At 48.7% G+C, this 12,515-nt stretch overlaps 1 protein-coding gene across 1 annotated transcript in view; it reads right to left on the bottom strand.

Annotated features, from left to right (window-relative positions):
• Nucleotides 1–12,515, bottom strand: part of LARGE1 (LARGE xylosyl- and glucuronyltransferase 1) — a 619,553-nt gene that overhangs the window by 100,950 nt on the left and 506,088 nt on the right. Inside the window, exon 8 of the mRNA XM_004700723.2 lies at nt 428–540. Coding sequence (XP_004700780.2) covers nt 428–540 — 113 coding nt within the window. The remainder of the gene's footprint in view (nt 1–427; nt 541–12,515) is intronic.

The following is a 12,515-nucleotide window of genomic DNA, read 5'->3' as shown; positions in this document are numbered from 1 at the left end:
CAAAGGAGCCCCGCTCTTACCTGTCTTTAAATCAAATTTGCATGTAAATTGGAACAGATAGGGTTTGTATCTGACGTCTAATGTAAGGTCACTCACTGTCACAAAGTCACTGTCAACTCACAGAGACCCTACAGGACAGGGTAGAACTGTCCTGTGCGTTTCTGAGACTGTAACTCTTTAGGGAAGTAGAAAGCCGTACCTTTCTCCCCTGGAGCGGCTGGTGGTCTCACATGACAAACGTTGTGATTAGCAACGCAACACGTAACCGTGTGTGCCACCAGGGCCCCTCAAGTACAAGGCAGGTGTCGCCAAGTGTACAGATGAGTCACGCATTAAGTAGATGCTCCAGGTCCATCTGCTCTACTGTTTCTTTGATGAGCGGGACCAGGCACCGAGGAACAACTCCACTCCGAACCTGGCCACTCACCTGGTCAGCTAAGGATGTGGACAGCATGCCCATCAATTCCCTCTCTGCGGTCAGCCTCCACATCTGCTCCCATTTCATCTTCCGCAGCTTGTCCAGAAGCAGCAGGATCACCCCTGGGCAAGAGCATGGAAAAGATGAGAAAAACCCAACCGTCAGGCCGCGAGCAAGCACACCTGTGTTCAACGCAGGTGCTGGCCAAAACCTCAGGGACGGGGTCTCGCAGAGAGGACCTGCCCTCTACACAGTCCTCCGGTGAACCTCCCCAGACTAAGGCACAAGGGCTGCAGGGAGACAGACCCTGGTATAGACTCGGGCCTTTATAGACGACCTTCTGCAATCACTCTGAGACATTCTCATCATATGGAGAACAGCAATGCAGACCTCGAAGGGCGATGTTCAGAGTGGGTGAACTGGCAAAGCTGGCATTGCATCTGGTAAGTGGTAGGCTTCTCATAAGCCCTCTGGTTATCATTCTTCCCACTGCCACCCCAAAGACGGAATAGCCTACGTGGGCCCCAGCTGATAGAGGGTGTTTATACAAGAGGAGGCTTGTCATGTGTTTTGAAAGAGAGAGAGCGACTTCGCTGTAACTAACTTTAGCCTCTGGGTGACACAGGCAGTTCAGTGCTGGCTTATGAGTTAAAAGGATCGAGGTTTGGAACCACCCAGAGGCACCTTGGCAGAAAGGCGTGTCAATGGACCCCCCCCCCCCATCAGACATCGGAGGCCCTAAGGAACACACTGGAAAGCCGTGAGGAGTTGATGTAAAATGGCTTTGGGGGGAGCAGATGCACGTTTCACGATTTCACTCTGAGTACATCTTTGCCAATTTCTGTTCCAGTGACTGACGTGTGAGTTCATCCCAGAGTTCCTGGCTCCACGTTGGGTCTTCTCTAGCCCAGCCCAAATCACCACATCATAACCTAGGGGGTTACTTTGAGGACCAAGGTGCGCCTGACCCAAACCATGGTCTTTTCGGTCACCTTCTATGCACGTGAAAGTCAGGCACTGAATCGGGGAAGCGTTTGGGGTGTGGTGCTGGAGAAGAGCAATGGAAGGCACCGTGGACTGCCGGAAGGACACACGGATCTGTCCTGGACGCAGTCCAGTCCGCGTGCTCCTTAGAGGCAAGGAGGGTGGGCCTTCATCCAGGGACAGTCCTTGGGAGAGACCAGTCCCTGGAAAAGGCCATCGTGCCTGGCAAAGTCGAGGGGCAGGTGAAGCGAGGAAACCCCTCCACAAGATGGCCCGACACGGTGGCTGCTCAGGCACGGGACCAATCGCGAGGATGGCACAGGAGCGGGCAGTGTTTCGTGTGCTGGTGAGCAGGTGGCTATGGGTCGGAACCGACCCGATGGCACCTCACAGCCATCACCTGCAGGGCAGGCTGTGCGGGGGCTGGGCCTTTGGCTTCCTCACATAGCAATAACGAGAGAGGTTTTGTCTCCCTCTCCTCGCTCTCATCTTTCGGTGGGGCTGCTGAGAGGTGAGACCTGGGTGGGCTGGGGAGGGGCCACAAAGGGAGGACTCGCTCCATCGCATCCCTATGTTACAATGTTAAAATAACTCAATGTACTGGGCAAGGAAAGAAATCAGTTCATCAGCATCCACAAGGAGAAGCCCGTCCTGACTTTGCTGAGCTTCCTGGAAGCCATCAACTACCTCCAGGGCCACTGGAGTGGGCAGAGAAGGTGTGGGGCATGGGACGGGCTGAGCTTGGTGACAGTCCCTGCAGGCCACGGCAGCTCCTTCGCTGGGTGGCACCGCAGCTCCCAAATCAGCTTTGGGCTGCTTTGCTCAGCAGGATGGAGAGTGGAGACAACCCCAGACAGTTGGAAGATGATTGTGGTTGGTACCTAGTACATTCTTTACTAAGCATGTCAGCTAGGGGGCTCAGGAAAGCTAAGGAGGAGGCGGAGACGTTCCCAGCCTGGAAGCAGCTGTGGCCAGATGCAAACTGGCTTTGCCTGATTCTCCAGCCAGTGCTTCTAGGGCTCCTGAGCCCCGATGTGGCTGGAGCCCTGAGACTCAGGCCTGGACCTGTCCTTGTCCACGATCAATGCCTGCAGACACAAGACCAGGACACTGCCACTCGCAATGCACACCTCACATGCCTGGTGTGCTCTTGGGCACTGATCCCCAAGCTTATTGGACCGAGCACTCCCCTTTGAGGTTATTAAAAAGCAAAAAAAAGGTGCTAGCAATATACATATACAGTGAACCCTCGCCACTTCACGCTTCGACTTCCGCGGCTTCACTCTATCACGGTTTTTGCGTAACAGCACCCACTGCCTACACCTGCTCCTTCAGAGGAAAAAGAGGGCGACGCACCTGTAGAGTACATCCCTTAAGTCATTTCATAGGCTATTGATTACAGTATTTGTAAGAACTATGTATAATAATACTGTATGTGAAATATGTAATACTGTAAACTAGATGCCATAAATAATATAATAAATAATAAATGATAATTGCAACGTCCAAAATGTTTTACTGTATTTTCCCTTTTTCGTTTAATAAATTGGGTAATACGAGTGTAATGGTGACTAAAGGGTGTTTTTTCATGTCCTCTATGCTCTAACTACGAAAATATTTGATTTACAAACAAGGAATCCTACTTTGCGGAATTTCATTTATCACGGTAGGGTCTAGAACCGATTAACCGCGATAAACGAGGGTTCACTGTACATACATGGCAGAAATGAAAATTAGTTTGTACTAGAAAAACCCATAATCCAAGATAAAATGTAGGTCTTTGCTTTCAAGCCCTTCCTGAATCACGCCAGCACTTCCCGGGGGTCTTTTTCATCCACTTTAGGGGACAGCACTCCAGAGGGCAGGCTGGAAGATGTGGCACTACCAGCTCTTCTGGGAGGGCGGAGGGGAAGACGAGCCTGATCTGCGGCCTGTGCCAGTTTCTGCGGTGCAAACACTGCCACCGTGGCCACGCTGGCCGACTGATGTGAGGTCACTGGGTACTGAGTTGGAAAAAATGGACAGGATTGCCCAGTTAAGCCTGTATGAAGCAGCTGCAGTGCGCGGCCGACATGGCTCTCCGGCTCAGGAGGCACGTTCAATACTGCTGTTAGCAGTTGTCGAATCAGCTCCTGACTCAAGTGGCCCCACGCACGGGACACTGTGCTATTGTGCTCCATTGGGTTTTCAAGGCGTGATTTTTAGAAGTCGATCACCAGACCTTTCTTCCTAGTCTGTCCCAGTCTGGAAGCTCCACTGAAACTTGGCCAGCATTGCTGCAACTTGCAAGTCTTCACTGACAGGTGGAGGCTGTGCATGAGGTGCATCGGCCAGGTACTGACCCTCCGTCTCAAGAAACACTTTTAGAAAGAGTATAACGGCACAGACTTACTATCTGGTTGCTTTGGGGGGAGGAAGAACAGAGAGAAATATTTACCAAGTTATAAAGCAGGAGATTAGCGAGATACAAGTCACAGGCAATGGATTTGCTGAACATGAGAAAGGGGATTTCATTAAGTCTTACTGCAAAACTGAAGTCTAATTAGGTTAGATGTTGTTGGTGTTAGGGACCATTGAGTGAGATTTTACACATAGAGACGTCATTTAATCAAGGTGTCTAATTCCTTTAGAGGGCAGCTTCCTAAGTTATAAAATTTACCGAAGCAAACTTCCAGGCTGCTCCTGCGATGCTGCTGGGAGGTTCAAACTGCCAGTCTTCTCGGCTAGCACCCAACACTTAACCACCGAACCATCTGGACTCATCCACTGTTCTTGTTAGGGGCCATCGAGTCGGTTCTGAGTCACAGCATCCCTGTGTCCAACAGCACATGGCCCCTCGCCATCCTCACACGCGCTCCTGTGCAGGAGCCCATTGATGCAGCCTCGGTATCAAGCTTTCATGTGGAGGATCTTCTTCTCTTTGGGGCGGCCCCTCTGCTTTACCAAGCATGATGTCCCTCTCCAGGGAAGGTCTCTCCTGACAACCTGTCCCACAGACATGAGACGAAGCCTCGCCATCCGGACCTCTAAGGAGCATTCTGGCTCTTCTTCTAAGGTAGAATTATTCGTTCTTTTGCCAGTCTGTGGTACATTCAGTATGTTTTGCCAGAACCAGAGTTCAAATGCACGAAGTCTTCTTTATGCGATGTTCAACCTTCACAAGCAGATGAGGCGATGAAAACGATCAGGGCTTGGGTCAGGCAGGTCTTCGTCCTCAAAGCGACATCCATGCTCGGTGACGCTTTCAAGAGATCGTGTGCAGCCGATTTACTCAATGCAACGAGCCAATGGATTTCTCGACTGCTGCTTCGGTGAGTACTGATTGTGGGTACAAACAAGATGCAATCCTGACAACTCCCATCTTCTCTGTGTGGCATGATGTTACCCGTGGGTCCGGTTGTGAGGATTTGGGTCTTCTTGGCATTGGGTGTAATCCATACCGAAGGCTGATGTCCTCAGTCTTTATCAGCAAGTGCTTCACTTTCAGTAGGCAAGGCTGTGTCATCTGCATATTGCAAGTCGCTTAATGAGCCTTCCTCCCATCCTGGTGCCACGTTCTGCTTCAGACAGTCCAGTTGGGGCTCATTGATAAGGTTGGGTAAACCAAAACAAAAAGAAAGTCCTAACCCCATTATTGTTGACTCAGTCTGGCCTCGTGGTGACCCTACAGAACAGCCTTCTAGTTTCCACGCCTATAATCTGTGGAGAGGCAGATGACAAGCCTGTCGTCTCATGGAGTACCTGGTGGGTCCAAACTGTTGACCTTTCAGTCAGCACCCGAGCACTAACCCACCGAGCAGCTGGGCTCTTTCATTAGGCTGGAGAGATGCTCTAACACCTAGGAAACGTGGTGTCAGCAGTGGGGGCTTGGAAGCGACACTCCATAATGAAAGCGAATACGGGACACTTGGAAAGGAAGCCTCCAGAGAGATCAGTGTTCTATTTCTCAGTCTCTGGAGACAGAGCTGAGAATGGGCACTTTTAGGTGCTGTTCAGACTCGGCGAGGCCTCCGGGCAGCTGCTGCCCCACACCGTTTGCTGGTCTCCCTGACGGGAAGGGGGGTGGGGTGGGGAGGGAAGTGTCTGGAAGAAAACCCTAAAGGTAGAAGACAAACTGCTTCACCCAGTTCCTCACACGCTGCTCTCATGTGACTTTTATATGTTGAAACCACAGACCGTTTCAAGAGCACAGGAAAGCAAGAACAAGACCCACTCACCGTCTTGGTTGATTCTGACTTAAGCTCAGACTCATATTCCCAACACCAGCCTCCCGGATTTCATATATGTTCATCTGCTGCCTCACTGGTTGTTAAACAGTCAGGGGATGTCATGGGTCCAGCAAAGATTCCTTGGTCTCCATCTTTTCTTCCCTCTCCGGTGGGAACACCCTCCTGTGGTGCTTATGCCTCATTTCCAGGCAGGTTTTTAATGTTCTTATTTGCAGTGCATAGGGTGATACATGAATATGGTACATGATAGCAGGTTGCATATGGTGTATTTCCTATTGTCACACTTGTCTTTTTACCTAGTGTTAGATGCCTTTAAATTTCAACCCTGCCACTATTTCTCAATCTCGTGTGTTCATTGTAACCATTCTATTCATTAAAGAAATATATCACGTTTCACTTATCCGTTCTCCTACCAAAGGACATTTTGTTTGTTTTCAGTGATTTTCCTCTTATGAAAAATGCTACAATTAATATCCTGGTCCCAATTCTTGCACGTGTGTGTGCACTTCGTGAGGAGGAAGGCTTTAGAGTTGGACAGGGATAGCTGGGCTAAAGGCTGCTTCTTGTCTTGCCACATCTTGGGTGGGCTCATCTTCCTTGTCTCTGATAGCCAAGCCATCACTGACTCACAATTTACCTCTAAGAACGTTGTTACACCTGGGTGCTCAGGACCAGAGTCTCAGGGGACACTAAAAGTCTCCTAGCAGGCCATAGTTCCCATATACAATGTTCTTCATCCTACTTTGATGAGTACCGACTTGGGTCTTAACAAATCATGGTTTCTCTGCATCGGGAGGAAAGACGAATAATGAGAATTGAAAGGCTCATGGAGACAATTAGTCCCGTGGATTTAATGGACCATGAGAATATCAGTCGCCACAACCAGGACACCAGAAGCACTAGATGGTGCCCGACTACCACGACCAACTGGTCTGTGAAGGATCACATCAGATGGGTGTGGATAGAGTGGGAGAAATATGTGGCACAGACTCAAAAGAGACTGTTTATTGGTCAGATAGCGATTGGTGAGGTCCTCCAGTTACCCTTTCAGTCTGGAACTGAACTCCCATCCATGTTAGAATAATTAGTCATTTCAGATCCAAAGGAGAGCATTTCCCCAAGGAAGAAGTTAGGAAAGGAGGAGGAATGGAACAGGAAACAGGAAACAGGGAAGGATTGAGATCAGTGATGTTACACTTAGGGGACTGACGTGAATGAGTTGAAACAAAACGTTTACAAATCGTTAAGTGTAGAACTGAGCATCGGTTTTATAAACTTTCATCAAAATCACCAATGAAAAGTTTAAAAAAGATACCGTTACCGCTTTCCCTTTCTAAGTGGGCATCAAAAACGCTCGTGGAAGAATTCCACTCTTTTCAGTGCTGTTCTTCCACAAACACTGAAGCCACCACCGCATGTGCCTTCATTCAGCTGGAACCTATTGAGCAATCATTATGTGTGACCTAACTGAAGCAGATTTGTGCTTATTTACCCCCGCACCACTACTTCTCCAATAACTCACGAGTTTCTTTAAAGAAATGGATGTGACATGAGTTGACTGGGTGTGTAATATTTAAAACTTCGTTTAAAGTGCTGAGGAGCAATGGTGTCTATTTGAGAATGACAGTGTATCTCACTGAAGCCATAGTACTTTCAATAGTTTCAAAGCGTAGGAGAGTTGGACATGGAATAAGGACAACCAGGGAAAAATCAATGCATTGAAACTATGGGACCAACAAGGAATATTAAAAGTGCCTTGGACTTCCAGAAGAACAAACAAATCTGTCTTGAAAGACGTCTCATCAAAATACCCCTTAGACATAAGGATGGTGAGACTTTGTCTCGCGTACGTTGGGCATATTCCCAGGAGGGACGAGGCCCTGGCAAAGGACATCTTGCTGGGTAAAGTCGAGGGGCAGTGGAAGAGGAAAAGGCCCTCGATGGGATGGGACTGAGGTGGAGACAGTGGTGTCAGAGGCTTGAGCAGAAGGACCGTGGTGAGGATGGAGCTGGATCGAACACGCTCCCTACTGTTGTCCCCGAGGTCGCTGCGAGCTGTGACGACTGACTGAAGGCATCACAATAACAACACAACATTTCGTCTTTCCCAGGTGCGTGGATGAGATGAATACCAGACACCCACTTGATGATGCAACAGAATCACTGCCAACCCCGAGATGTGCCACTTGCGAAGGGATGTGGTGTTGGGGCTGGGAGTAGACCAGCCTGACCAGGTGGGGGCAGTTGAAGAAAGAGCAAGCACAAGGGCACACAGGTAGAAGACAGTCTGGCAAGTCAGGGTGAAGCAAGAAAAAATGTGGACCAAAACCCAATCACACAGACTGGGATCACGAGTCTGGTTGAGGCTGTTGGGCCTTTGGAGGCTGTGGCCATTAGGCAGCCTTCCGGCCTGGAACGGAACTTAACCAGCATGGCTCAATGTTCAGCCAAGTGGCAGGTCTGTACGTTGAACAATACCATCAAGGGAAGTATACGATCTTAGAACACTCAGCCATAAGGAGGAGATCAAAAGGGCAGCATTTGCCCAGAGACAGAACCTAGAAGACTAGGGGGTGTGGGAAGAGCCCTGGTAGCTTGTGGGGATTGCATTACACCCAGGTTTCATAATATGTAGGAATGGTTGACTGAAAAACCAATTTGCTCTATTAATGTTCGCCCAAACTACAAGTGAAAAAAAATTTTTTAAAGATGTAATCCAGTTTAAAAATGAGCAAAAGAGCTGAGTAAATATGTCTCCAAAGGTACTACGCAAATGACTCATAAACACATTAATAAAAAAATTAATAAGGACAAAGCATGTGTGATGGCTAGATTGCTTCCATACATATGGCCTGGGGACCGAGTTTAGGACGTGAGACCTGCTGGTGAGCCGGACTCATTCAGGAAAATCTACATGAATGATGTGCTTTTAAGTCATCTTCATGCCCCTCCCTATACAGAAAACTGTCCTGCAACCTACTGGGGGCATAGAGGACATGTGGCTGGAAGCCTGGCCCCAGGGGCTCTACCATCCCAGGCTCCACGCTGCTGTCCTCGTGGCTGAGAGGATCACTGTCTTGCTGTACCTGTTTCCCATGTGGAGCACGCTCATTGGCAATTCCTGTTGAGGACAATGGGGAGCCAAGGAAGGATCTGGAGCACAGGAGTGACCATGAGAATCTGTTTTAGAAAAGTCAACCTGCAACACTGCTTTACGACATCACCCCACAGACCCCCAGGCGTTCAGGTGTGTGTGTCCTGCACCCTACCGCTCACACGCGATGACTCCATGCATCCTGCTGCTGCTGTGTGCTGCAGAGTCAATTAACGACACATGACACTGCAGACCTGCCCAATAGTGTTGTCTTGGCTGTCATCACGAGGAAAGCAGAGCCCCGGGCCTTTCTTCCTTGGAGATCCCGAGTGGGCTGCACATTTAGACAATCTTTTGCTGGACTGTCTAGCACTGAGCCACTGTGCCTCCAGAGCTCCGTCCCTGTGCCTCAGGGTGGTGTCGCGGGCAAGTCCTAATCCCTTATACTGGAACGTCAGGCCACCATTTACTCTTCTGTCCCTTTCTTCCAGTGAAACTTGCTCAACAGCACGAGCATGCTCAATGACCTGATACGGTTTCCCTGTAATCTCAATTGAGCCAACGTTCAGCTTGATGTCCTCGTAAGTAAATCCAGAATGTTTACTAAATATGCCACTCTCCTTGCTCCAAGTCAATCAAAAATCAGAAGCCAAAGCAAACAAACACAATTCATGAGCAAACATGCCACCAAGCTTTCCTCTCGGCTTCTGCAGTCAAGCGACTTCCCCAGCCAGCGCCTCCTCCAAGCTATCAAGATCCCAAGCAAAGAGGCAGGGTCAATGCCATTCTCACTGTGGGATAGACGTGGACACTACAAGGCATGGGGAAGTGAGGGGAGTCTTCCAAGGCCAGAGGGCTGGCAACTGCTTCCTACTGCTTGGTCTAGGGAAGGGTTTTCATCTTAGAATCAATGAAGTCCTGTGCCCATGCTAACAGGGCCTACGGGATGGTCAGGTGTCATACCTGGACTTCTGGAAAGACCACACTGCCTGATGCACTCCACTCACATCAGCAGGGTCACATGGCGAACCCTGGTTATGAACTCCTAAGAATGAGGGCTCCCACTTCCCACGGCCTGGCTCTATGTCTTGGCAAATCTGTCATGGAAAATGTAGGCCTGGACTAGGGGCCCTATTTTCTAAAGGCTTCTCTTTGGGACATGCATCTCTTTGATTAAAGAGTACCCCTTTATGCCGAAGTTTTCACTCGGTGTGTTAGACAGGGTTCTCAAGAGAAACAAAACCAGAACGCTAATCCTTTTATATATATTTATACAGATAGATCGATAGATAACATAAGAAATAAACAATTAAATTATAAAGCAGTACAAATGGCTCAGTGCAACTCACTCCCGTGAGACAGCTGTGAGACACTGGCAGTCCTTCAAGTCTTGAGGGCCGCTGGGTAGTCCTCTGTAGAGCAATTCAGGCTATCTGGGCACAGGCAGCAAACAGCAAGGCAGGTCACCAACAGTCAGCCAGATGACAGAGTCTGACAGTCCCCAGATCAAGAGATGTACATTCCAATGGTGTGTTGAAGCAAGTCTTGAAGGAACCTCGAATTACAGTGACACAGTCCATGGGTTAGGTGTTCCACAGGTAGTGTAGCTTGCAAACTGAGGCACAGAACAAGCAAGGCAGCTGCACACTGGTCCGATGATCAAAGAATGAGAGACAAGAAAGGTGAGGCTCACCAAGCCATTTATCTGTCCGCCCTTCAATTAATCCCAAATGTGTTTATCAGCTAGGCTGGCACAATAAACTAACAACCTCACTTGGAAAGCTCATTGGAAACACCACCATTGGTTCTACTCACTGGGTTAACTGGGGGCCTCAAAAGTTCACAAGAAATAGTCCTTGTCCTCACGAAGCAAATGCTCAGTAGGAAAGAAGGCAAAGTAACTGACCCCACACCCCTCAAACAAAACAAACAAAACCAAGGCCCACTGATTCTGTTCCAATTCATGGTGGGTACCCCAATGTTTGTCATGTTAAAGCAATGCTCCCCAGAATTTTCAGCAATGGTGATTTTTGGTAGATGGCCTGGCCTTTCTTCACTCAGGGACCCCTGGGTGGATTCACACTTGTTAAAGTCCTAGTTAGTAGCCATGTGCTTCATGGTTTTCTCCAGTCAAGGACTAGGCATGGTGATACTGCATCCAGATGTGGGGAGAAGGATGGGAATTGGGGTATGGAAACCTATCATTGTCAGGGTGTCTAGAGAGGAGCTTTTAGGAAAAAGCTTCCCAAGGTACATGACAACTCTGAAAACTTAAGGATGAAGCGGATTACTTTGGTGCAGGGCAGGGAGAATGAAGGTCAAGTAGAGCGACTTCTCCCTTGGGGCAGTGTTCTCAGTGGAACTAGCTGCTGCAAATTTTCATCAGGGAGCAAGATATTTTCCACCACATTGTACGCAGACCTTAAAAGGCAATGACCCATTTCCCCCTCTCTTCCTCCACTCCCCCCAAAAAGGAAGATAAATAGAGGGAAGAGGCTGCATAAAGTTGTCTAGCATGGACAGAAACAGTTGTCTGTGCTCATAAGTCTACAATTAACCACACGTTATACCTGTCCCTCATGCCCTAGGATGGATGCAGCACACACAGGTCTGGGGACCTAGGCATTGCTGTAGTGACCACCAAGGGAGAGGCTGTCTATAAAGTGTGGTCTCAGGTTCTGTAAACCTGCAGCTAACTCACAAGAAGAGAAAGAAAAAGAACTACAACAGCAGCAGCAACAACAACAAGAACAACAACAATGCAGTAGACTTACAGACAGAGGCCTTGGGTTTGAGTTCTAATATTATTACTTATTGGCAACACAACTCTTGAGGGGAGGAAAAAAAGCCTGGGAAATTCTGAGCTTTGGTCCTCTCTTTCTGATATGGGAACAAACGTATATAACAACTCTAAGAGGGCTGAATATATTTGTATATTATATTACATATATTGAGTCTATATTTACATGTGCACCTTTAGAAGTACCTGCTATGGTGAACAGTATTAAATACTGCTGGGTGGGCAAGCAGTCATTCATCATAAACACTCTTGCCTAGCATGCCACTGGTCCTTAAAGAGCCCCCTGGTGCGTGTGGAAAGGACTGGGCATGGGACCCAGCTCCCTGCCCATCTTCCCTTCCAGTCTTCTGCCCAAAGTCAGCTTATAGTGTCGCTATCAATGGGTTGCAAGGTGTCTTTCTGTGGCACCTAAGAGATAATGGCCATGGAGGAACAAGGAGTAATAATAAAGGAAAGAAAACAGATTCCAAGTAAAATTATGTGCATAAATCATATTCTCAGTAGCTAGGGTGCCTACTCAGGCTATTAAGTATAACACTACTGACACAAACGTACAGCAGAATTGGCCTGCTTCCCCCTCCCCAGGTAAGGAGCATGCGCCCTGGTTGTGCCAAATGGCTGGTACACACCATTTCTCTGACAGAGAGAGCCCCTATTCACTGACCTTGCTCCTAGGTAGCCGGGGAGCTATCTTCCCTAAAGACTGCAGAGGGCTTTGGGAATATGCAGGGGGTACCTAAACGCTTAACAAATAACGTGACAGAAATGATACATTTCCTCATTAAGGTGCCTAATGATCACTCACTGAACCTGTGTACTTGCCACGAGGGTGGATGTGAACTGTGCCTAGGCACGCACAGTGAGAGCGCAAGCGTTACGAGAGGGAACCTGGCGGAAAGAACGGAAACGGCTTCATGGAAACCACACGCTCTCAAGCAGAAACGACACAGCATTGGCTTTGGGAGGCCTGCCCCATGTCAGACTCTGACA

This window comes from Echinops telfairi, unplaced genomic scaffold (genome assembly GCF_000313985.2).
Source record: "Echinops telfairi isolate 266 unplaced genomic scaffold, ASM31398v2 ScPeMD7_2;HRSCAF=8, whole genome shotgun sequence".
NCBI lineage: Eukaryota > Metazoa > Chordata > Mammalia > Afrosoricida > Tenrecidae > Echinops > Echinops telfairi.
Note: the sequence above shows the minus strand (reverse complement) of the source record. Positions and strands in the feature narration are given on the sequence as shown.